This window comes from Carassius auratus, chromosome 30 (assembly GCF_003368295.1).
Source record: "Carassius auratus strain Wakin chromosome 30, ASM336829v1, whole genome shotgun sequence".
NCBI lineage: Eukaryota > Metazoa > Chordata > Actinopteri > Cypriniformes > Cyprinidae > Carassius > Carassius auratus.
In genome coordinates, this window is record NC_039272.1 from 17,366,814 (window position 1) to 17,390,310 (window position 23,497).

Sequence of the window (23,497 nt, forward strand, 5' to 3'; positions counted from 1 at the left end):
ATGATTTGGTTGTGGATTTCAGATGAATAACAAGGGAGCAAATATTTGAGAAAGAAAGATGAAAAGAAACGAGGCAAATGGGCGTTTAACCTCGAAATTACATTCCGTGGCTGGTCTAAATATTGATTCCTTAGACAACACAGTAACGAATGGAAAATAAGTCTAATTTTAACAATGTTCAAACTTGGAAAAACAAATATTTGATAACTCACAATGAGTATATTCCTACCCTGCCTTATACACTTACAGTACTGTTTTCAAAATATCCCAGTGACCCTGTATTCACAGTAGTTTTATGACTTGTCCAATCATATCCCATCTCAATCAGTATTTTAAGACAGATTTGTTCATTGGCATTTTGAGTCCACACGCTGTTCTTTGCAACTTTAAAGCCTTGAAAACTTCCCCAAAGTTTCCTTCCCTCTTCCATCCCACACAACGTCCTCTCCAGACATGCGTTGGTGGAATGTCTCATGGGCTTGTTTGGGTTGGGATTGGGTTGAGGGGAAAGCCACTATTACATATGTATGTGTATTTAGGCTGTTAAACATTTGGACACTAAATTAAGACATTATGCAGAATATGACAACAGCCATTTCTTTTTTTAAAAGAGGAAATGTAATATTACCGTATCCACAAACCCTTGTGATCTATTCTTGCCTTTCTTTATTTGCATTTTTTCTCTCTTCCGTTTGTTGTCATAAGACATTTTACAGAGGGCAATTTAATGTATTTAGAAGGCAGCTTTATTGGCTTATTTTAATTTAATTTAATTTCACATTTTGCTTATCTGGCTTGGCCAGAGTTCAACTATGCTGTGGGAATTAGATTTCTTTATACAGAGAATGAAATGGATCAGTGGCATGAGGGAGAGAGAACCAAAAAAAGACTTGCTTCCATATACCAATATGCTGATATTACAAATCTAATTTTACGAGACACCATTTCTGAAATCTCTTCATCAGTATTTGGCGATAAGTCACCCCTATTGTACTCCTCCCTATCTCTCTCTCTCTCTCTCTCTCTCTCTCTCTCTCTCTCTCTCTCTCTCTCTCTCTCTCTCTCTCTCTCTCCTGATCTGGGCTCAGGGTGGGTGTCTCGTTCCAGAGGCTGAACAAGTGAGGAGCTCTTCAGCTGTGAGAATAAAAGACTGCCTTGTGGCATTAGAATGAAAAAAAGAAGGAAGGGAAGAAGTGTGTGAGAGACTATAAGGGCTGGAAAAAGAGAAAGTGGTGGAGAGAGCGAACATGTAGGTGGGGGAATAGTGCAGGACAGAAAGGGAAGATATTTCTAGTACTGAATGTAATTTGTCCATCCTGCTCTGGTGCTCCACAGAGTTTAAGGTGTCTTAAAGTGAGCTTGAGTTAGAAAGACAGCTGTTTTCAACACTCAGGATTACACATGGGACACAGTTAGGATCTGAACTCATAGGTAAGGCTTTGATTGACAGCTGGGTTTGTGTGATGATGTTTTCTGAATACATTTAGAATAATGCTGTACTAATTAAAAAAAAAATTAAAAATTTGGTTATAATGTACCATTTAGGTACTAATATGTATATTTAGGTAATAACATTTACCTTTTCCTTAAAAAGTAAAGTGAACAGAACCAGAGGTGGATTTGTTGACGTTTTAAAGTATTTATCATTGTTGTTGTTGTTATTTATTTATTTACTCATTTTTTTATTAGAGGTTTTACTTGTATTCATTTAAAACACTTTCAATTTGTCAAATTAAACCAATTAATAAAAAATAAAAAAACTAGTCACTGATGATGTCATTGGTCAAATAAGGCTGAACCTGGAGCTGAGACTTGAACACCTTGTGAACAGCTATGGCATATGACACAGTGCTGCCCACATAGCTAATGTTGCTGTAACAGCTTATTTTTATCAGTTCTTTTGTCTTTGGGTTGTTATGTTTCTCACAGATTTCTGCTCATTCTAAATCAGAAAAAGAAAATGCTACACAGTAAAGATTATATTTATATGAATGCATTAGTTAGAGAGCGATTGCTTGAGTGAATTAATTCTACCTGGCAGAGTACTCTACTAATAGTGAAGCTGTGGGTTTAAGTTACTAAGAAATATATATGCTAGAACTTTTCAGTTTCTAAGCCTTTTTTTAGTTTCTATGTAAGTATTGGTACTTCTGAATGGTTTAAGGCTGGTATATGGTACATTCAAAGTGAAAGTACTTGATGAACATATACAATGTGTGGAGAGCATTCACTCAGTATCAATATCTCATTTTTGACCAAGATGGCTTTTAGAGGCTTTTGCATTGGTACTCTTCATATATATACACACACACACAGACACACACATATATATATATATATATATATATATATTGCATTGTACCACATGTCTATTTGAATCATTGAAAAAGGAACTGAAAGAGACAAAGAGATTTCCAATGAAAAGGGCAAACTTTCAAAATATCATAGGGAAGCTGTCTTTAAAAAGAAACAGTGCAAATGTCACTATGGATATGATGTTATTTTATGAGTTAAGAATAACCTCATACATGAACGCACTTCTTCATTTTAGTTATGGGACATGTGAGTAATGGAGAATTCTGGTCTTACATGGCAAATATGATTTGGCTGCACTGGACCAGCATGGGAATAATGGCCCTGACCTAAAGCATGGACAATGAGACTATTGTCTCAGTGGAGACAGCACTGTGCCCACCAGTGTATGAGAAGCCTGTGTATGCAGGAGGGCTGTGCTGGGTCTGCTGACACATTTTTACACCAGGAAAGCTTCTTTCACTAAAAGAGGCTGACTAACAGATGGTTGTAAAAATTCCTCACTGGTCAGTCAAATGAAATAATCTGGTGATGAGATGTGGAAACACATTCGATACTATTTCTGGACACCTGTGCGACACATTGAAAACGTGCTTCAGTTTTCCCCTTGTTTAATGCATTGCTGGAATGATGAAAGATGTAGTGAGACAGTAAAAGCATTAGTAAAAAGTTGTTGAGAGTTTGATACTGTATATTAATGTATGCAAGATTGCAGGAAGTGTATAAAAGTTTACTTGAACACTGAAGGAGAAAAAGAAACGGAGTGGATGAAAACAACAAAAAAGAAGAAAGATAAGACGTTTGGATTAAACATTAAATAAAAATGAATAAATATGAAATGCATACATAGATGAAGCATTTACAATATGATTCATAACATGCAATTACAAAATAGACAGGGTTCATTTTCATTTTATACTGACTTTAATAAGTGGTATGAGTGCAGGTGCAGTGGAGAATGTGGATGTCATGCTCCGTTCTGACATATCTGTGTGGTGTGCAGGAAAGTGTGAAATATTTGACAGAAATAGGCAGGCTAAGACGGGAAATGCTTGCTTGAATGTGGATATTTTGTGTCCAGTGGTTGCTAATGGAACAAAAAAAGTGCATAATGCAAGAACTTTGCACTCCCTCTTGGACAGCTCTGAGGAACATGAAGACATTTTTTTTCATGCTACTGTGCCAGTGAAACAATCCCAGTCTTTCTTCTCGTAAATCTGACAAACACATTCTGATTTAAACAGTGCTCTGATCTCAAGCATTTCTGCCACGCAAGCACTATGACTGTTTTCTGGTCTGAGATCTGTGGTCAATCTTTCTGACGCCTTGTTGCTTTACTCTGATACTATAATAAGTGACTAGACTGTTGGAAAATGCTGCAAGAGATTAATGCCGCATGTTCCTGCCGTCAAAGAATTTATGAGTGAGACCAAAATGATTAGCTTTGATATCACACGTGTTATTCCAAGATAGCAGTCCAGCATGGAAATATGGAAAGTTATCTAGCAGCGAACTTTGTGTGCTTGCCATGTGTTGACCATGTGAGTCACTCTGGACAACTGAATTGAATGCCTTACAAATAAATGTTGGAACTGGAATAATCATTTCCTCACATAAAATCATTGGAATTTTTACTCCAAGAGGACAACAAACACATAAATAACTTAAATTTGGCTCTTTAATAAGACACTGATGGCTCAAAGCATAGCACTGCTTTAGATTATGAGGCCTGTTGACATTTCTTCTCAGTTGTGGGTGAGAAGGGGGCAGCTGGAGACTGTTTATTCCCAGATCGTAGCTAGATCATAGGGTCAACCGACAGGAAGAATCCCGCTTAGGAGCCCACACCGGAAGAGTCCGCTCCTCTTCCAGCTGTGGTTGCCTAGTTGCTGCTCAGATTTGTTTGTGTTCATTTTTTTTTTATGTGTTTGGACACTTTTCACATCTGTCTTACTCACTGGCAGTGGCCGTGGAAAAAAAGCCTTTCTTTCTCGTTCTCCACCAGACAGATATTTTCCTTTCTTCCTCTCATGGCTTTCCCATGGTTTGTTTAGGATTGTTACCAATCAGTCTGGCTCAGTGTATGATGGATTGGTCGGTTGTATGTTCGCTAAGAGACGAATGTTTGCTTAGGAGTTCCATGACAACTTCACTGACTATTTTTGTATTTTGTTCTCAGCATCTTGTTTCCACAAATGAATCTAATTATGTAACAAATACTCGTAAAGTGACTCACATCAGCAGTTTTGCAGCTGTTCAACATCAAATGGAAAACACCATTTTTGTTTTGCCTCTGTGGAGGAGGGAAGAAAAGGGAAGTGAGTAGGGGACTCCACCTGGAATATCGAGGTCTTTTCCGTTCTCCACAAAAGCATGTAAACACACATCTGTTCGAAATAAGTCCATCTGCTGCACTGATGGTGACTTTACATTTTTTATACCATTCCAGCAATTCTTTAACAATAGAAACTAAAGATACATCCCATGTTTCTAACTACCTAACCATCTTCTAAAGGCTTTAAAATAAAAACATGGTATTAGCATCTAGTATTTCTTAAAGGGATAGTTCAGCCAAACATGAAAATTCGGTCATCACATATTCATCTTCATTCATTAATCTTTTATGTTCCACAGAAGACGAAACTCATACAAGTTTGGACTAGCATGAGGGTTAGAAAATGCTAATAAAACTTTCAATCTTGGATTGAATATGCTTTTAATAATTCCGTTACTTTTATTAATATGTTTAGCATGTTTTTGAGCAGTTAGCTGAGCATACAAGTAGTAAACAGGTGAGCCAAGTTTGCAGATGATGATTTCTGTGTGACGTTGTAGATATATGTCCCTCATGATTCAGCTTTCTAAACTTAGACATGAACTTGACGATTATTCATGGTTGTTTGGAAAGACGGACCGCACACCTGGATTCTGACAGAGACTTTTTTTTTATGTGGATTCCTCTGCTAGTGCTTTCTCTCTCACTCACTCTCTCACTCTGTCCCAGCCGTGATGGTACTATGTAATTCTGTCCTGCCAAATTTCAGAGCATTCAGTAAGAGACATGAGCGAGCAGCAGAGACAAACAAACAGCCAGAGCTGGACTGTAGATGGTCAGCCAAAATCTCAAAGGTGTAAACACAGGACATAGCACTGAGATTGTAAGTAAACAAGGCCATGCAGCAACCGTGTGGATCTTTCTTGGGCTAAAAAAAGATGGTGAGTGGGCTTGAAATTGCTTATGGGGTTTTAATAACTTTAGTATTTGGTATTTCTAAACACTCTAAATAGGAATTTTGGTTCATTGAAGTACTACTTTGATTTGGGCTGCTGTATAAGTGAATGAAGAAATGTATAATTCTGCACTAAATTAATGTACATTGATTTATGCAGAGAACACAATTGCTCAAATTAATTCAAATATATTATACAAAATACTTAGTATGTATGTTTTTAGTTTGATTTTTAATATAGTTCAATAAATTAATTTTATTATTTAATATTAGAATTACTGTAATTACAAGTATTTTTATATTCATTTTAAGCATATGTTTATTTACATTGTTTATTTACATTTTAATGTGCATTTTGTAGTATTTATTTAACTGCTGCCTGTCTAGTTTGTGATTTATTAATAAAATACATTTTAAATCTCAGTTTAATTTAACATCGTCATGGTATTAACATAGGAAAAAAACATCAGGCCTTCGTGTTTCCAGTCTTTGGTTTCTATTTACCAGATTCACCTACTGTCCGTGCTAAATTTAGTTGTACTTTTATATTAGCTGTATGTTCCTGCTGTTTCCTCTCTTCTCCCTGTAACTTTTATACTGCCATGTGTCTAAATAAGTGTGTGTGTGTTTGTATGTTTAGCCTGTATGATTATAGCCCCTGTAAGAGGAGCTTTGTGGTTTGTGCTATGTGGTTGAGTCTATTTTCTGCTGCAGAGGGCAGGACACAGTGGCATAACTGCAGACTTAATGACACATTTCAGAGGCAAGCCACTTACCGGCATACAAAACTCCAGTTGAACCACTATTAGGTGTATATTTATTAGTGTGTACAGGTATCTTTGAATCAAGGCATCAGTATTTGCCTGTGTGTGCATTAATGTCAGTATCTCTGTGTTGTCCAGCTGTGTGTGTATGTGTGACAGTGAGAGCAGTGACCATATTCAGTATAGTGACAGAGGCTTTTTGTTCTCTCCTCCCTCTGTGTCATACACTGGACGTGATTGTGAGAGGCGGACTGCAGGACTTGCCAGCTGCACTTGCAAACATGACATCAGTAATGAAGGAAGAGAGAGGCTAGCTAGGGGAAGGAGTGAAAGAAGAGGAAGTTTGGTTTTGTACCAGCTGTTGAGTTAAAAACCATAAATGTCCATCATCATCCAAATCAATATTCATTCATAGTACCTAACCTGTCTTTGCTTGTTTGGAGAAGCAAAGCGTCTCATTCCAGTCATTTCCCTGACTGAACATGCCAGCAGAGGAAAGAGATTTCCTTGCATTAATCTCACAAAGCTTTGGGTTTCAAACCTCTGAATAATTTAAAATGTCCTTTTAGATACATTTCAAGGAAACAGTTGACTCATTGGACAGCTGGCAGATTAAGGTAATCTGTTATATATATTATTTTATATTATTATGCCATATTATACTATTTTATATTAGTTTGCATATTAGAATAAATATCGTAAATGCGGGTCTGTTTTTGATGTTTTGGTGTACCTGACGGTAAATGTTGAATGTACCTTTGTAGCAAAAATACAAAAATGTGAACAGACTGCTTGAAAAGAAGTGATCCAAAAAAGTCTGGAAAGGATCACTAAATTCGGGTGTTTACAATTAAAACAAAAGATTCTGATTCAGAAAATCAATTTATTTGAGATCACTGCTTGTTCTGATTCTATTTGTTTTTATTGTTAATATGTGTAAAAAATGATATTGAAAAATGTAATTGACCTTTTTGGACAATAGGCTATTTCCACAGTAAAGGTGTGTTTATATTATTTTCTGTTAGCTGTTAGAATAACTTTCATAGAAAGTTATTTTGGGATAAATGACTCTTTTGAATCGCAATCACATGTTTTGATTGTAATCAGCCAAAATTCTTCTGAGAAATACTAAGTTGTTTAGCTAAGCTCTATAGCTCTATAGTTACTCTAAAATGAAATGAAAATGAAATGCAATAACTAAGCTGAAAGCTTATCTTTAGATATTACTGATAACTTGTGACCCAGACTGATTGAAAAGAACCAATTCAAAAGAGTCATTCTAAATCACTTGGGATTTTTTACAGTGTTACATGTTCTGTTGGTTGTTTAGAATCAGTATCAGCATCAGAGTTATTGATTCAGAATAAATGGCTCTTCTGACTCTTTTGAATCAAGTGTTCTGATTGTGAACATCTGCTACTTACACAATAATATTACTTGGAAAGTAACATGATTTTAAGTTACAATACCAAATGTAATTTAACAAATATATTTACTACTTTTAGTGATGTTACTGCCCTTCACTGATTCTCAATGGCCGTCCGTGATTTTGCCAAGTAAGACATGTTCCTGGATCAACATCTTCTGATGATCATGGATCAACATTATTGTTCAAAAATATAGACTTAATCCAATCCCTACCCCTAAACCTAACCATACCCATAATCTTTTCTTAAAATCAGTAGGAAATGATAGCTGATTAAAAATGATGTTGAAGCACCTAACCTTGATAGTAAGTCTAAAACAGATATTTTCTGAAAGGTTATCTCTCAATTCTGATTGGTTGATTGGAATGTTGTTCCAGGATCAACAAGAATGTCGCTGTACACACATAGACCCTGATGCTGATTTTTTCTTGCGGGTCTGTTTCTCTTTGCTTTCCAGTGTGTTTTGTCTGAGAGACAGTGGTATGAGTCAGAGATGGGGGAGAGGCGAGGGAAGGAGAGATAGGGGGATTTCAGGTTAGGGATGTTCCAAAATGACTGATCTGCTGTGATGTGTGTACTGACCTGAGGTCTACTCTACTTTGTTCGCGCTAATGTGCCTGTGTCTGTACCATAGATAATTGGCTGCATCTGTTTACTGTGAGTCTGGGAGTGCGTGTGTTTGTGTGTGAGATGAGTCACACTGACTCATGCTGTGTATTTCGCCTAAGATGCAGACTCCAGTCTGTTCACGACAGTTGGTTAATCACAGTATGCATTTGTTAGATCATTGCATGACTCTGTTTTGTCTATAAAAAGGAAACACCTGATGTGTTTTATAGTTCACTGTTAAGATCAAAGACACAACCTTTAAATATTGTAACTGCGCTAGATCCACATATTTATTCTAATAGTTTGTTAATGATGTATAAATAAAAATAAAATAAAAAGTTGTGATTTCATTACATGTAAGTTCAATCTCATTTTATGAGATATAACCTAATCACTCCTTCAACTATGGCAATTTTAGGACTTGGATTTAAACATCTTGCTGTTTATCTTTATGCAATTCCAGGATCTTAACAAATGTCATGAAGAGATCGATAACTCCATAGATATGGACAGGCTGAACCGGAATATTCCAGAACACGGCCGTCAGACTCATCAGGTCCTGCAGGTGAGTGTGTGAGCTGAGAGGGTTATTCTCACACTTCAGAATTTTACACACACACACACACACAAACATTGGGTTTCTGTGTTTTAATGGGGACATTCCATCGGTGTAATTGTATACAGTACAAACTGTATAGGACCCTTGCAGGAAACATTTTTAGATTTTCAGAAAACTTAATTCTGCATTATTTATCAATTTGTTTCCTTATGGGGACCAAAAAATGTCCCCACAAGGACAAGGATTTTCAATATTGCCATCTTTGTGGGGACATTTTGTCCCCATAACTTGGGGTTTACCAGATCCACACACACGTTGCATTTCCATGTTTTATGGAGACGTTTCAACTGTCTGATATTTTAGCCTCTTAGTATCAGAGAAAAACTTTTAGGAATAGATTTAGAGCATTAAAAATAATGTTAAAAAAGAAAAAATAAATAAAAAAATATTTCATTCATTAGTTATGCTATGTTTACAGTAGAGGACATCGGAACTCAATTTCAAAAAAATAAAGATAAAAAAAAATAACAACTTATTTTTTAATTCACCAATATATTTGTAGTTTTCCTTTTTTTTTTTTTTACCAGACTTTGTATAAAGATGATTCTCAACTATGTTATCACAGAATTATTCAATATACCATTTTTCTTTCTTTTCTGCAAAATGTGTGTAAAATGACCATAAACAGGTTTTCTCATTGTATACAATTTATCTAATTTGCATATTTTTATGTTTTTTTGCGGGGGGCAACATGTAATGAAAAAATAAGTGTAATAATGGAAGTAATAATTGACAGAATTTTCATAATAATATATAATATTTTTTTAGAATATAATTTATTTCCCTATTAATTTATTTTGTCTCCCAAAATGCGTAATAAACTTGCTTTTAGTCCCGGTGTCTTCATATGAGGACATGTATGAAATCGACGTCCTGTTTCGTATAACAGAATGTCATATTTTGATTTGAAACCCATAACACTTTCCTGAGGTGTTGATTTATGACACTCAATTTAAAAATTAGACAGATGTATATGATAATTACAAAATATTATTATAAATATTACATTTCACTAATTAATTTAAAACATGTAGATGTCATGTACAGGCTCAGAGAAATTAGCAAAAATATAATTTTTAAGAGGGCATTAAGAGGTTAGATTTTCTTTTTTTTCTTTTTTATGTTCTGTATGACTTATAAGCTGTTTTCATCATGGGGACCCAAAATGTCCCCACAAGGACAAGGATTCGGGATCTCCCATAACACACACACCATTCAAAAGTTATTTTTAAAGTGTCTTTTAATGTTGGTTATCTGCTTAATCTTCATTTAAATCTTTTAAAAGCTGATTATAAATATAAGGTTTTAAAATGTCTATATCAGCAACTCTGGGGGAAAAACAAAGCAAATGACAAAAGAATTCTGAAAAAAATCCTAGGTTTTTTCACCAAAATATGGAGTCTGCAGCTCTCCACAGGAAGTGGAAATGAAGAGGTGAACTGTTCCCTAATTATAGGGTTAAACTTCATCACTGTTGCTTCAAGAGGCTGAAGTCAGCCTTTCTGTCTGCATTTAATCTTGCTCAAACACTGCACTGTATTCAACCAATCAAACATTAGGGTCTCATAAACATCAAGCCGTTAGTTCAGCGCACCTGTTAAAACTTCACTAGTAAAGTTGAGTACACACACTCATAGAAACAAACAACTGAGCCATATATGGAAAAAATGTCAGAGGACAATAGAAACTGTGGAGCAGTTTTATATGTACTGTTATCTGGAGATGACAGGATAAGATATGAAAGCTAAAGCAAACTACAGTGACATTTAATCACTTTAGAAATAATTCATACATTGTTATTAGAAGCCTTATTGCTGTTCAGTTTTAAAGGTTATTTCTTTGGACTCTGATACTAGAAAAGTCAACAAAAAAAAAGATGATGTGAAGACACTTTAAAGATATTTATTTATCTGGTGAATGGCATGAAAGTTAGAGGGGTAAAGTCCATTCATACCATGGATATGGGACTAAAAAACAGCCAAGCATAAAAACAGCTATGACAATCACAACCCATGTAATAGATAATTCCCTACTATATGTATAACATGCATTCAGCAACTTTTGCCTGATGTATTGTTGATTAAACTATATTTTACTTCATGAAGTAGCGATTTTCACATTCGGCTACTGTAACTTAACCTGGGCCATCCTTGTGATGTCAGATCATTCTCCCGTTATTCCAAAAGAAAATAATCTTCTTCAAATTTTTTGTATGTTTATTTTGTACATAAATGTGTTTTCATCCGGACCACTGGATAATCCCAATGGTCTTTCTATTCCTAGTAAATTCAGAGTTTTACATCGCAGAAGGGTAAATAGACTGATGGTAAATTTCCATTGGTTGCTCTTCAGTTACCAAAATCCTTTCTAGTGCAACAAAGCCTGTGTGATTTCTAACATCATCTTAAGACACAAAATAAATGAAATATGCCATTTCCTTATTAAAAACATTAATTATACCATTTGTTTCTATGTAGAACAGCACTCCCTCAAACATCAAAGTGCGACTTACAAGCAAATCATCCCCATGCTGCCCTTGAGAGCCTCCATCTGTGACATGCTGAGACCAAATATGTTCCTCCTTTGGTCATTTATCGGTCTGGGCCCTTGTCTTTCATCTAACAGCTAAATCCTGTTAGCCTCTTAGCCTGCATGGTGGTACCTGATGGAGCTAAACCCGTTTAGTCTAGTTAGCCTCTTACCCTGTCACTGCAGTACTCAGTGGCCCTAACTGAATTACACTAATCCTGTTTTAGGAACCCTGAGCAGTAGATCATTTTAACGGTGATCAAAGGTTGTAATATATGATCCATTATTAAAAGGTTTACTGTTGTATTTCCCTCATATGTTCACAGAGCACACCACTAGACCTGATTGAAACCGGCAAGACTCTCAAAGTCCAGGCAGAACGACCCCATCTCGTCAGCTTGGGAAGTGGCCGTCTGAGTACGGCTATAACGCTGCTGCCCCTGTCAGAGGGTAAGTTTAGTCTGAATGCAACACACACCCTCATGAAGTATCCACAGCAGATTCTGTCTACTAAATTAGATGACTAAGGATGTGGTTTCCTGTGGAATGTGTGCTTGGTGGCAATGCTTTCAGATTCTGAGACCTAATTATATGATCGTACAAACAGAAGAGAATACCAACTGTAAAACTGGAGACTACAAATAAAGATTAGTATTTGTGCGTGTTTGTGTGCTGAGGGGCAGGAAGTTCATGAGAGAGGACAAACCTCACTGTACTGTCCTCATAACTTGGCTATGCTTCGTCTCATCAAGAATGACAAATAGAGGACTTCTCCTCCCCTGACATTGAGGAAAATTAGAGCAAGCATGCAAGTACAAATCCCAGAGGAAGTGGATGTAGTGCACTATTCACTGAATTGTTTCATGGATTTAATACAATTTTCTTTGCTCATGTCAATAGCTACATAGATACATAGAGAATCCATTATAATTAATAAATTAAATGTATATATTAGTGGGATCTACCCATATGACAGATTAGTATTGATTAAGTTTTAAATTTAGGACTTAGTATTGAGTTTTCAGCTGTTTCTTGTAAATTGCATTCACAATCGAAGTGGCTTTAGAACAAGAGACAGAATTATGAGGCTATGACCTGACTCTGACACAGCCCCCCGTTGCTTCACAGTGTGACTGAGCTTGCTCGAGTGAGAGCACATTTTTCTTGGGGAATGTGTATTACTGCCTAGAACTTTCTTCTTTTAAAGAATGAATTATGTTCATCTTCAATCTAAAATGCAGCATGCACCACCCCTTTCACTTTCTTCCTACCACTGTCTCTGTCACGTCTGCTCTCACAATAGGCTTGGGTGATGGCTCTTTTACTCACATCTGCTTCATACACACTTTGAATGAAATAACTCAGACGGGGCCGGTCACTTAAAGGGGGAGTGGGGGTTTGTCTGTCTTTTCTTTGTTAAAGAAGCAGAAATTAACCTGTTATTTTGCTGTGTAATTAATTAATTGTTATCTTTACAATACATCCTTTTTTTAAAACCTTTTTTTTTGTTACACCTTATGTCTAATCAGTGTAGTGTTATGCAGTAATACTCAACTGAATCTCTATCACATGTTGCAGGAAAGACTACTCTCGGGCATGGGAACACAGATATTAATATTCAGGGTCCGGGTGTCACTGCTCTACATTGCTACATTGAAAATGTGGGGGGAGCCATCACCCTGTACCCCTGTGGAAATCAGTGCTCAATGGATGGCTTAGCAGTTACCAAACCGGTCAGACTGACACAAGGTAAGCAATGGCTCATTTACAGTTGGTCTAGATTTTTCAGGTTGTTCTTATGCTCATTCAACTAGTTTTAGTTCAATATATGTTGATTAGGTTACAAAATTAACATTATTCTTAATGTGAAATTTGAAATGGAAACAAACGGCGCATTACGTCTTAATGGTTTATTAATGTTAGCATTTCTTTAGATTTTTTTTCGAACTGGTTGCCTTGAACTTTTTTGACAGTTAATCAATAGATTCAGCCAGCTCATCAGTAAAATGCATTTCTGAATACCATTCCACTTATCAAGAGAATTAGTCATCGAGTGGCTCCAATGGACAAATGTTTCATATATAATCAGACTGGACAGACTGCTTGGTTCTAAAGTTAGATGAAGGCATATATAATAAATTAGTGTTAAGGCCTTTGATTAAATTCTGAATGCTGTGAATCTTCCATATAATGCAATAGCTGACTCTGTGTCAGATATTTACCATTTCACAGATACAATTGGATTTCTAAAACTTAAATAACCGTGTGTAACCATTTTGTGTTAACAATGATAAAGGTTTGTTTGAACATCCCTTTAAAAAAACTTGACCTCACTACTTTTGAGCTATTTCAGACTGTCAACTTTGGAACCCCATCAGTGTGTATTTGTGTTATACATGGGACCAGGAAATTGCACCATGATAATGATAAGGGCTTGTTTGAACTTCCATTTGAAGAACTTGACCTTGCCCTGCTCTGCTAGGCTATTTCAGGCACACTAGAATCGCATTGCTCTTTATTAGTTTTATACATTTGGAACGTGTAATACATAAATGTGATGTTTTGTTGGATTCTCTTATTTTATCTTATAAACAGCAGCTGTAACTATTTAAAAAAATGTTTTAAGCCAACAGATTTCAAGCCTGGTGCACCTAAGCATATATTTTATAGTGATCATGTTGATTCAGATGAGCTTATTTGCAGTCCACCCCCCTGATCGCAATCTGTGCATGACAATAACATGAGACAGCCGGCGAGAGGACAGCTGTCCAACGTGCCACCCATGCGACTTCCAATACATTTATCTTAATGAGGCGTCAGTAGTCCCCAACAGATTAATGCCCCTAAAGTATACCTTAAATTAACTTAAACATTCGGGTTGCATTAAAATAAAAGCAACTTCGTAGCGTCTGAACATCCGCGAGTTTCACAGAGAAGAAAACTGTGTCTGTTTTAAATTCCCCGGATGTCTTATTAAGCAGTATTAACTGCTTCTTTTTTGTCTTGTCCGTTTTCTTTGGACTTGCGATGACAGTCGGGCAGGTGACATCTGTGCTGTTTTGTGTTGTAGCAGAAGTCAGTGAGTGAACGCGTTGTCGTAGCGCTTGACATTTACATAACAAAAGCTGCGGACAGACACGCGCTCAGCGCTCTTTACTCCACGCGACACACGAGAGCTCCACACACAAACACAGTGTCCGTCGTTTCCCAGCGTTTCCAGTCGATTGGATATAAGTTTGTGTCTTATTTTCCAAACCTGGTAAGTGAAACCGCTTTATCTTCAACATTTTACCAATGATTCACCTGTTACGTTGTAGAGTTTTTGCGTTTTTGAACTCCGAAGACCATTGAACCCAGTTGTGCTGGTTAATGTGTTTTAAGAAAAATCATAAATTAATATGTTATAACTCGATTTGACTTTTTATCTCAAAAATCTAAACTATAGCTGCCTAAATTAAATATATTATAGCCAAACTTTACTGTAATTGAGCAATGTTGTAAATGTATGTAAGTTAGTATCGTTGACCGCAAAGGGGTTAAGATACGGGTATTAACATGACCCCCCCCCCCACCCCCATAATTTAAATACCATTAAATGTAAGCTACTTCACACACTTAAATGTAAAGTAGCCTAATGTTAATGCTCACATGAACGCTTTCAAAATACATTTAGGCTTAATAGAATATACCGGCACTGCAATATATATTCTCAGATTTTTGACCTTTCTAATGAATTCCTATATGAACCCTTTTCTGACCTCATTATGCCCAGCCTGACCCCTCTGATGCCCTCTTGTGCCATATGCCTTTTTGATTTAGTCTTTAGTTGTGTAAATAGAGGTTATAGTCTGTCATCAGTGATTTGACCTTATTCATTCTGTCTGTACTACATTTTTAGGAACTATACAAACTGAATGTTTTCTTTTAATGCTTTTCTGAGTTAATTCTTTGACTGGCCCACAACCATTACAGATGCCCCCCTTTAGATTATTTCTGAAATGAAGAATGTGTTTGATTTGTAAAACATTACAGTCTGTTTCTTATTCCGTCTCAAATATGTGGCTACATCCATGTTCTTGGTTGTGTTTATAATTTAGTTTTGCCACATATATGTACAGTACTTGGACACTTTATGAGGTTCAGTTTTGACATAGCCATAATAGAGAAAGTGGTTTAATTTAGAAAATACCACAACAATGACAGTAATATATGCACAGAGGTGAACCAGTGTTATAAAGAGTTTATTATAAATGTTTTATATTATAGTGTTGCATGTAATTTCCTGTCCTCTACTGTACTGTAAGTCATCAATGAGTCATACTGATCTTATGTGCCAATGTTCATTATGAAATGGAAGTCTGGGTCATAATTCTCTGGCATTTTGACAGATTCTGCATTGATCCACATTAACACTTTGTCCCTCTGGCCTTATGAAAGTGCTCTGATTAATAGGACAGAGGGACAAAGTGTTATATAGGATGTATGTGTACATTTTCTACTAATAGACAATCTTAGTGTAATCAGATTGTTTGACTTGTTCAACTCTATGGTATGGCAGGAAAAGTTGTGATATGAGTTGCAATAAAACATGTAAATAAGGACACAGATTCAGGCTTGTACCCGTACTGATTACTTTTGTTTGGCTTTATTATGTTTCATCCACACCCCTGTTTTGTTTCATTCGGATGCTTTAAAAATGACCTTGAATGAATAAAGTCAAGTTTATGAAGATTTAATTACACTTTCAACAGATGACTTTTCTTGAAGTAAACCTCTGCTCCATTCAGGGTTGCTGGGTATAGCACCAGCTACTCCACCCAATAAAATTGTTGGAAAAGGTCACAGAAAATGTCAGCTGACTTATAAACACTGTTTATTTCACAAATCCTATGACAGTTTCCTTATTCTGGTAAAAAAATGGCTTTACTGGTATAACCTAATGTAATAAGGTGCAGTCTTGAATTTAGCCTTTTTTATTAATAATATTGTTTACTTAAAATAATTTCATTTAGAAGTTCCATCATAAACCACTGTATAATTTCATTTTTTTTAATCATAATACAGTAAACTTTCTTTTCTTTTGGTATTTTAATGATGTTGTTCTGCTTGTGTATGCTATTTTCTCAGGGTGTATGCTGTGTTTTGGTCAGTCATCCTTTTTCCGCTTTAACCACCCAGAGGAGGCCCTCAGGATGAAGAGTTTGATGCCAGGTGGAAGCCCTGGATTTACCAGTACCTACAAAAACCATTCAGGTATATATGCAGAAGGAAATTTACACTGACCTGGAATCTGGTATTGTAAGACAACTGCTCTGGATGCAATAGGGAGTTAAAGTTGCTGAAGGCACTCAGAAAAAGCGAGCGAGAGAGGGAGAGAGTGCACTACATTTGCGAATAATGGTGCACATTATGTTGATTTAATTGCTAAACGTTATAGCAAACGGGTCACAGAGAGGCATTGTACCCTAGATAATTATAACAAGTTCCAGACACTGCTCAGGTGACACAAATCTGCCTAAAATAACTCGGCCTAATCCTTCCTCTTTAGTATCCATGTTATTGGAGAAAACTCCAGCTGTATCTTTGCCCATTTTAAACACTGTTCTCACTCATTTAGCATTGAATCGTTTCAAAGAGTCTAGAATCCAGGAAGTGAGATCCTTGAGAAATCGCTTTGAAAAGAATGGGAATTTGAATGGCCACAACAAGCACTCTGTCAACTGCTGGAAGTCCCCTGTTGGGTGACCCTGGCTTTGACCCTGTTAGTTTAGAATCCTTGAACGCCAGATTGGACATTTTAAAAGAACATGGCACCACGACAGTGATGAATATAACATTGTTGTTATGCCATTGTGGGTATTAACTGCAGAGAACATTGCTTTTTTTCTTTAAACATTGAAATGGATCTTTTTTCTGATTATAGTTGCCGGCACTTGGAAAATAAACCTTAACTAATTATGCATTTTGAGAATAATTAAAGGGGTTGTTTACAATTTTTTTTTCTAGGCTTGATTGTGTTTATGGGGTGCAGTCTAACATGTTAATGCTTCATTTTTTCAAAAACAGATTTTTTTTCCAAATAATTTACCTTTGCTCCACACCGATCTGTCCCTTCTTCTGTCGATTTTTTTCCTGTTATTATGAAGCCCCTCCCTCAGAAATACACGATAGGCTGAGAATGGTCAGCTGACTAAAGTGTGTTGTGATTCGCTAAGCTGCCTCAAGCGCGTCTGAACATCTCGCCCCTCTCAAGCTCAGAATATGCTCCGGTTGTATTTTAAACAATCACGTCCTCTGTATTGCTTATAAATTTGAGCCCGATTGAGACATAGAGAAAATGAATGAATGAATGAGGATCGCGCAGAACCTGTGCAAGCACGGCTCTTAATGTTTAGTTTTTTAGTTGTTGTCTAATAATTTTAGATGCACTGTTGTTTGTAAATGCTACTGCATCTGTTATCTTTTAATATAAAGTTTTATTCTGATTAAAGCTTTAATAGAGCACAGCAGCAATATGCGCGTCCATGTATAACGCTCATTGCTTTGTGAAAATGTGTATAAATGGAACCTTTTGTTTGAGCTGATCTAACGATCTGAATGAGAGAGAGAGAGAGAGAGAGAGAGAGAGAGAGAGAGATGCAGAGCAGGGCGACGCGAGGAACAAGATTGAGAACCGCTGCTTTAGAACATTTGAAACTTGTGAATCTATTAGAATCGTTAGAAGACAGAATCACGATCCATATTTTTACAGATTTTTACCTGCACCAATAGTTTTCTCTTCCTCTTCTCTAAAGCAGGAGAACATGGTCTCGCCCCTTTTATTGCATGTTGCATTGGGTGGGGGGTTTATCTGGGATCGTGACGTAACAGACCCAGGAAGAAGCTGGTTGTAGTCCCTTACCAGCAACTTTGCAGATATTGTTTTGCTAAAACAGCAACATTACAAACTAACTAATGTTAAAAAACGTGAAATCGCAATCAACCACCCCTTTAAAATGCATTATATTTAACAATATGGAATTTGCTAATTGGTTGTACAAATAAAATTATTTTAGGCCTCAGCGACTGTTTCTTATGACAAAAATGTTTTTTGTATTATAATAAAAGAAAGGTAATTAAATGTATTTTTTTAATATATTTGTGGAGTCACTTCCCGTATGTGTTGTGCACATATGTTCTCCCCACTGTGCCACAGCTCTGACTAAAATAACGTGTTTATTGCATGGTTAGTGCACCGTTGGCCCTGGCTGCAGAGAGCGAACAGAACTGAGTGCGTTCAGCTGGTCTTGAGTGTGCAGAATGAGTCATGCCATAATTCAAGATCCATTCTCCTCGGTCTGCTCTGACCTTTGGGCTGAGGGTGGGATTCATGCCATCCACAGTGTGTAGGCTGAGAGACACACCCAGAGTGTGTAAAAGAGGGGGATGTGTGTGTTTGAATGCATTTTACCCAGCTCTGTCCTGCATGGATTTAGAGCACATGTGGTATGAGTGAAATATGGCCCTGACAGTTTTAAATTTAGAATTTCATATCCATGTGATTGCCAGATTTGAGAGATAGATGTCTGATTTAGGTTTGGATGTTGTTCAGTTAAAAAACAAGTTTGTAGCTTGTTTTTTTATTTAATGGGTCATCATAGTTCAATATAAAAAGTTTGGTTCTGGGTCAAATACAAAAAAAAGTAGTAAAATGTTTAAAGTCAGACTGTTATATTGTGAAAATATTTGATAATTTAAAATAAACATTCATATATTTTAAAATGTAAAATGTATTGGTAGCAAATCTCCAGCACATGCTTTCAGATGGAGCGGAATTTACTACACAGAGCTATGCAATATTATTATGAATTATGAATGCGATATTACGTAGGTGTCAGTGAACTACGCATCTGTGTTTTACGCACTCCATCTGAAAGCACATGCCGGAGATTTGCTAATAATCACAGAACCGGCTTTACTGACGAGATGTGCATGAAAATCGCATTCGATTATTGGCCTGGAACCTACCTGGAACATATGTTGTATAAGTCTGCTACATTTGAAATCTAATAAAATGTAGGATCATCAAGTGATGTTGTTTATTCTCCACAGAAACCCATCGGCAGCTCAATGGAAACCACCTTCCTTTGCAAGAGCGACCTCGTCCTGGACAAGGCACTCTTGTGCGCTCTATTGACAAGGATCTTCATGACATTATGAATTCTCTGACTATGGATGAAGGCCAGACTTACTCATCTGAGCAATGTAAAAATGCCCGCCACCCCATTCCAAAGTCTGCTCAACGTGAGCTCATGCTCAACGGGAGCGGCCACAGTCTTGTCTCCCATCCAGCCAGTCCTGGTACTTTGTCTGTAAGCTCCAGCTATGAAAATACCAGTCCTCCTTTCTCCCCCCTCTCCACCCCTTCTGTGGTTAGCAGTACAGGGTCTTCCACTAATACCCGTTCTACCAGCTACACCCATATTGTCCAGGCCCCAGTGCCACAGCCACGCACTTTTGCATCCAAAGGCAGCAGTTCCAATGGAGGGCTAAAGGATCAAGAAAGTTCCAGGCTTCAAAAAGCCTTAACTGAAACCCCCTCAAGTCCAGTGATGAACCGCAGAGGTGAGAGTCCATATCTGGCCCATGGTTCCTCTTCTGGGCCTGTCTCATTTGCATCTGGAGATTTAGGCAGACAGGTCAATGCTAGACTCATCTCTTTGTCTTCAACAGGATCTTCTAGCCCTAGATCCAGTGTTGGCTCATCAGTCCAAGAAACTTCTTCCAGTCTTCAGTCCCATTCACGTGCACTCCTTCCTCCAGACAGTCCCCAGTCATCCCGTCGTGGTGTAGAACCATCCAGCATGCGTGAACTTCCTCCTCTCAGCCCGTCCACAGCACGCAGAGGTGTCCTTGGGGTACCAGTTCTCCCTGGAGCTCTGCCCGGCGTTCCTTCGACCTCTCGTGGCCGGACTGTACCAGAGAGTCCTCGTCTTCAACGAAGAGCCACAGCTGAGGAAGAAGTAGGAAATACGAAACTGAAGGACCAGCAGAAGGGGGGTCTAACCCCAGCTCTTGGCTCTCAGGCTGGTGTCTCTCCCCTCACTAGTCCCCGTAACCAGAGAAAGAACTCCAGGGAGCCTCGGCAGGTTCAGCCGCGCACACGGGAACGTAAGAACAGCATTTCAGAGGTCAGCGACAAAGAGGAAGACCTTCTGGAGTACCATCGTTGGCAAAGAGAAGAAAGGATGCGTGAGCAGGAAATGGAGAGGCTGGTATGTCTGATCATGTGTATATTTACAGTATTTATAAAAGGTTTGGACACACTTATTCATGAAGTACTAGTTTTACCATTAAACTATGAAATAATTAAATTGAGGTAAAATGCCATTTAAAAGTGTGGGGTCAGGATTTTAAAAAAATAAATTATTACATTTATTTAGCAAGAATGCATTTAATTGATCCAATGTGACAATGAAGACATTTATCATTTATAATGATACAAAAGATTTCTATTTCAAATTGATAATTTTCTGAACTTCCCATTCATCACAGAATCCTGAAAAAAATGCATTATGGTTTACACAAAAATATTAATACTGAAGTAATGACTTCTGAAAATTCTGCTTCGCCACTACAGGAATTAATTGCATTTAAAAATTATATGAAAATGAAAAAGTTATTTAAAATGGTAATAACACTTGACAATAACACTATTATACTTCATTTTGATCAATTAATTGGTTATATACTGTAGGTTATTCCATGTTAAATTTTATTTGAAGGTTTTTGCATTTTTTCTGTTAAAACCCACACATTTAAATATTAGTTTTGTAAATTATTTATCTTCAAATTAATTTCAATCATTTAAGCAAAATACTTAAGATCAAATGTTTAAGATCATGAGATATAAATTGAGTCCATTGTGCCCAAATACTTAACTTGTTTTCAATTAGAAGACTATGATCCAGAGGCCCAAATGCTGATGTAGGCTATGCTGAAGTGTTTTTTTACTTTTCAAATTTGATCTAAATATGAGTTCTGGTACTAATAAAGTCATAGCTTGTCTAAGTGAATGCAGTAGAATGGATATTGATTGCTGTAGAGGACTGATGAGAGTATTTTTTTGATGAGGCTTAGAGTGTCATTGGCTTTTGGAGTGGACTTAGAAGTCAACGGGTGGAGTTTGTGTTTTTATGTTTTTAGTTTTTTTTGGTAAAGACATAGAGCAGTCAGGAATAACACGTGATTTAAGGAATTTTAAATGCTCATGTGCAGAACGTGTGGCTTCCCAGAGACTATATTTACCCGACACAATCTCAGTGCTTTGAGCTGCCCTCCTCCTCATATGCACACACATACTGTCCTCCTTTAACAGTCTAAACTTTCGTCTCCACCATAGGCCCCTAAATTAACCACGCATAGACCTCATCTCTCATTTAAACATATTAAAAACCCCAGACGCTCCATGGGTGCATCTCAAATTCCCGAATGGTATTTGCCATTCATCATCTTTGTTCCTCGCCACCTTATTTTATCCTTGAAATTTTATACATCTTCAGTGCCTCTAACCAACTCGTTAATGCCATTTTTATGATGAAGTACTGTAACCTTTCTTAAAAATACAATACTCACACAAGCATAATTATATGTGGCAGCGACAGTTCTTGTTATTTCCCTCGAGAAAAACTATTTTTGGACATTTACTATGAGACTGATCTGAATTAATACAGGATAAGAAGTCGTTTTCCATACTAAGTCTCCGGTCAGCGTTTCAAGACAATGGCAGGAACATTAGTGTGATTATGAACATGTTTTCACTCTGTTTGGGTTAAACTTTGTCCTGTGGTCTCTGGTCTGTCTGGCACTGTTGGTCATGGTTACAGCACAGCTCTGTCCAATAGTGTGGCAACTTGAAAGGTAGTTTTTGTCCAAAAGGAGCTGAATGCTCTTTTTTTTTAAGATGCTCTCAGGTTAATATCACCTTTTCAAAGGACGTGTGCCACATTTAAGCACAGCTGAGCTGTAATTAGTGCTAATCTGTATGCACAACATGCACAGACATTGATTGCTAGCTTCAAAAAATGGAGATTTCAGAGGTGTGACCTCACAGCATGCTAGTGTTTAAGACGTATGATCACACATTTTGGGATTACAGATGGAGCAGAAAGTTAATTACGCTGTGATTTCAACTGGTGCTTAACCAGTAAAGCATTTAAGAGAAAAAAAACAACAAGGCAAGAAGTGAATTACAAGAGAAAAAGCTTTAGGGCATCTGATCTTTTGATTTAAGCCTGACGAGAGATAATATTGCTTGTGGGGTAATGCCATACAGTATGTACTCTTAAATCCCCTCACGTGTCTGTGTTTACTCCGTTCTAGGTCATGGCCCAGTTGGCTTGAAAATGTTTCTTCTGTTCTGCTGTAGTATTTATGTGCTCCGCCTTCCTTTTATCTCGCTCACACACACTGTCACACATACATTTTCTAGACCGCTGTATCACTTAACAACAGTGGTTCCCAGCTGGTGTCGTTTAGGAACCAGATATTACATTTAACATTCAGTGTTAACCCAGCACTTACCGAGCAAAGTTATTGAAAATATTATCACAAATTGCCTGGTTTTTATTCCTTTTATTTAATGTAAGAGACAAAAGACAACATAAGCATTTACCTGCTCGCTAATCAATATTTGCCTGAGGGAAGGCAGTCATGCATTACATCTGTCTTTTCACTAGAGAGCTGAAAGGAAGTGTGATTGTTTTAAGTGTCTGTGAAAAATGCAATGCGCTAAAACAAATGTCGATATACCATGTTGTACAATTTGACATTCTAACCCAGGACTTTCTATTTAATTGTTTCTTTTGAATGCTGCAGTTGTTACTTTTTTATTTTCTGTCTGGATGGTGTGTGGGTATTAGCGATCTGAATAATTCTCAATAGGTTATGACAGTCAGTCAGTCAGTCTCAGAGCTGAAATCTAAACCTCTCCTGCACTCTTTCTCCGCTCAGTCCTGATAAGTGATT

General features: G+C 37.1%; 1 protein-coding gene across 1 annotated transcript; it reads left to right on the forward strand.

Annotated features, from left to right (window-relative positions):
• The first annotated feature begins 5,236 nt into the window (after positions 1 to 5,236).
• Positions 5,237 to 22,873, forward strand: LOC113049965 (pleckstrin homology-like domain family B member 1). Its single transcript, XM_026212697.1, has 8 exons — positions 5,237 to 5,529; positions 8,807 to 8,908; positions 11,818 to 11,941; positions 13,070 to 13,240; positions 16,619 to 16,744; positions 19,583 to 20,095; positions 20,204 to 20,808; positions 22,853 to 22,873. The coding sequence occupies exons 1-8, from the start codon at positions 5,527 to 5,529 to the stop codon at positions 22,871 to 22,873; spliced, it is 1,665 nt and encodes a 554-aa protein (XP_026068482.1). The 5' UTR covers positions 5,237 to 5,526.
• The last annotated feature ends 624 nt before the right edge of the window (positions 22,874 to 23,497 follow it).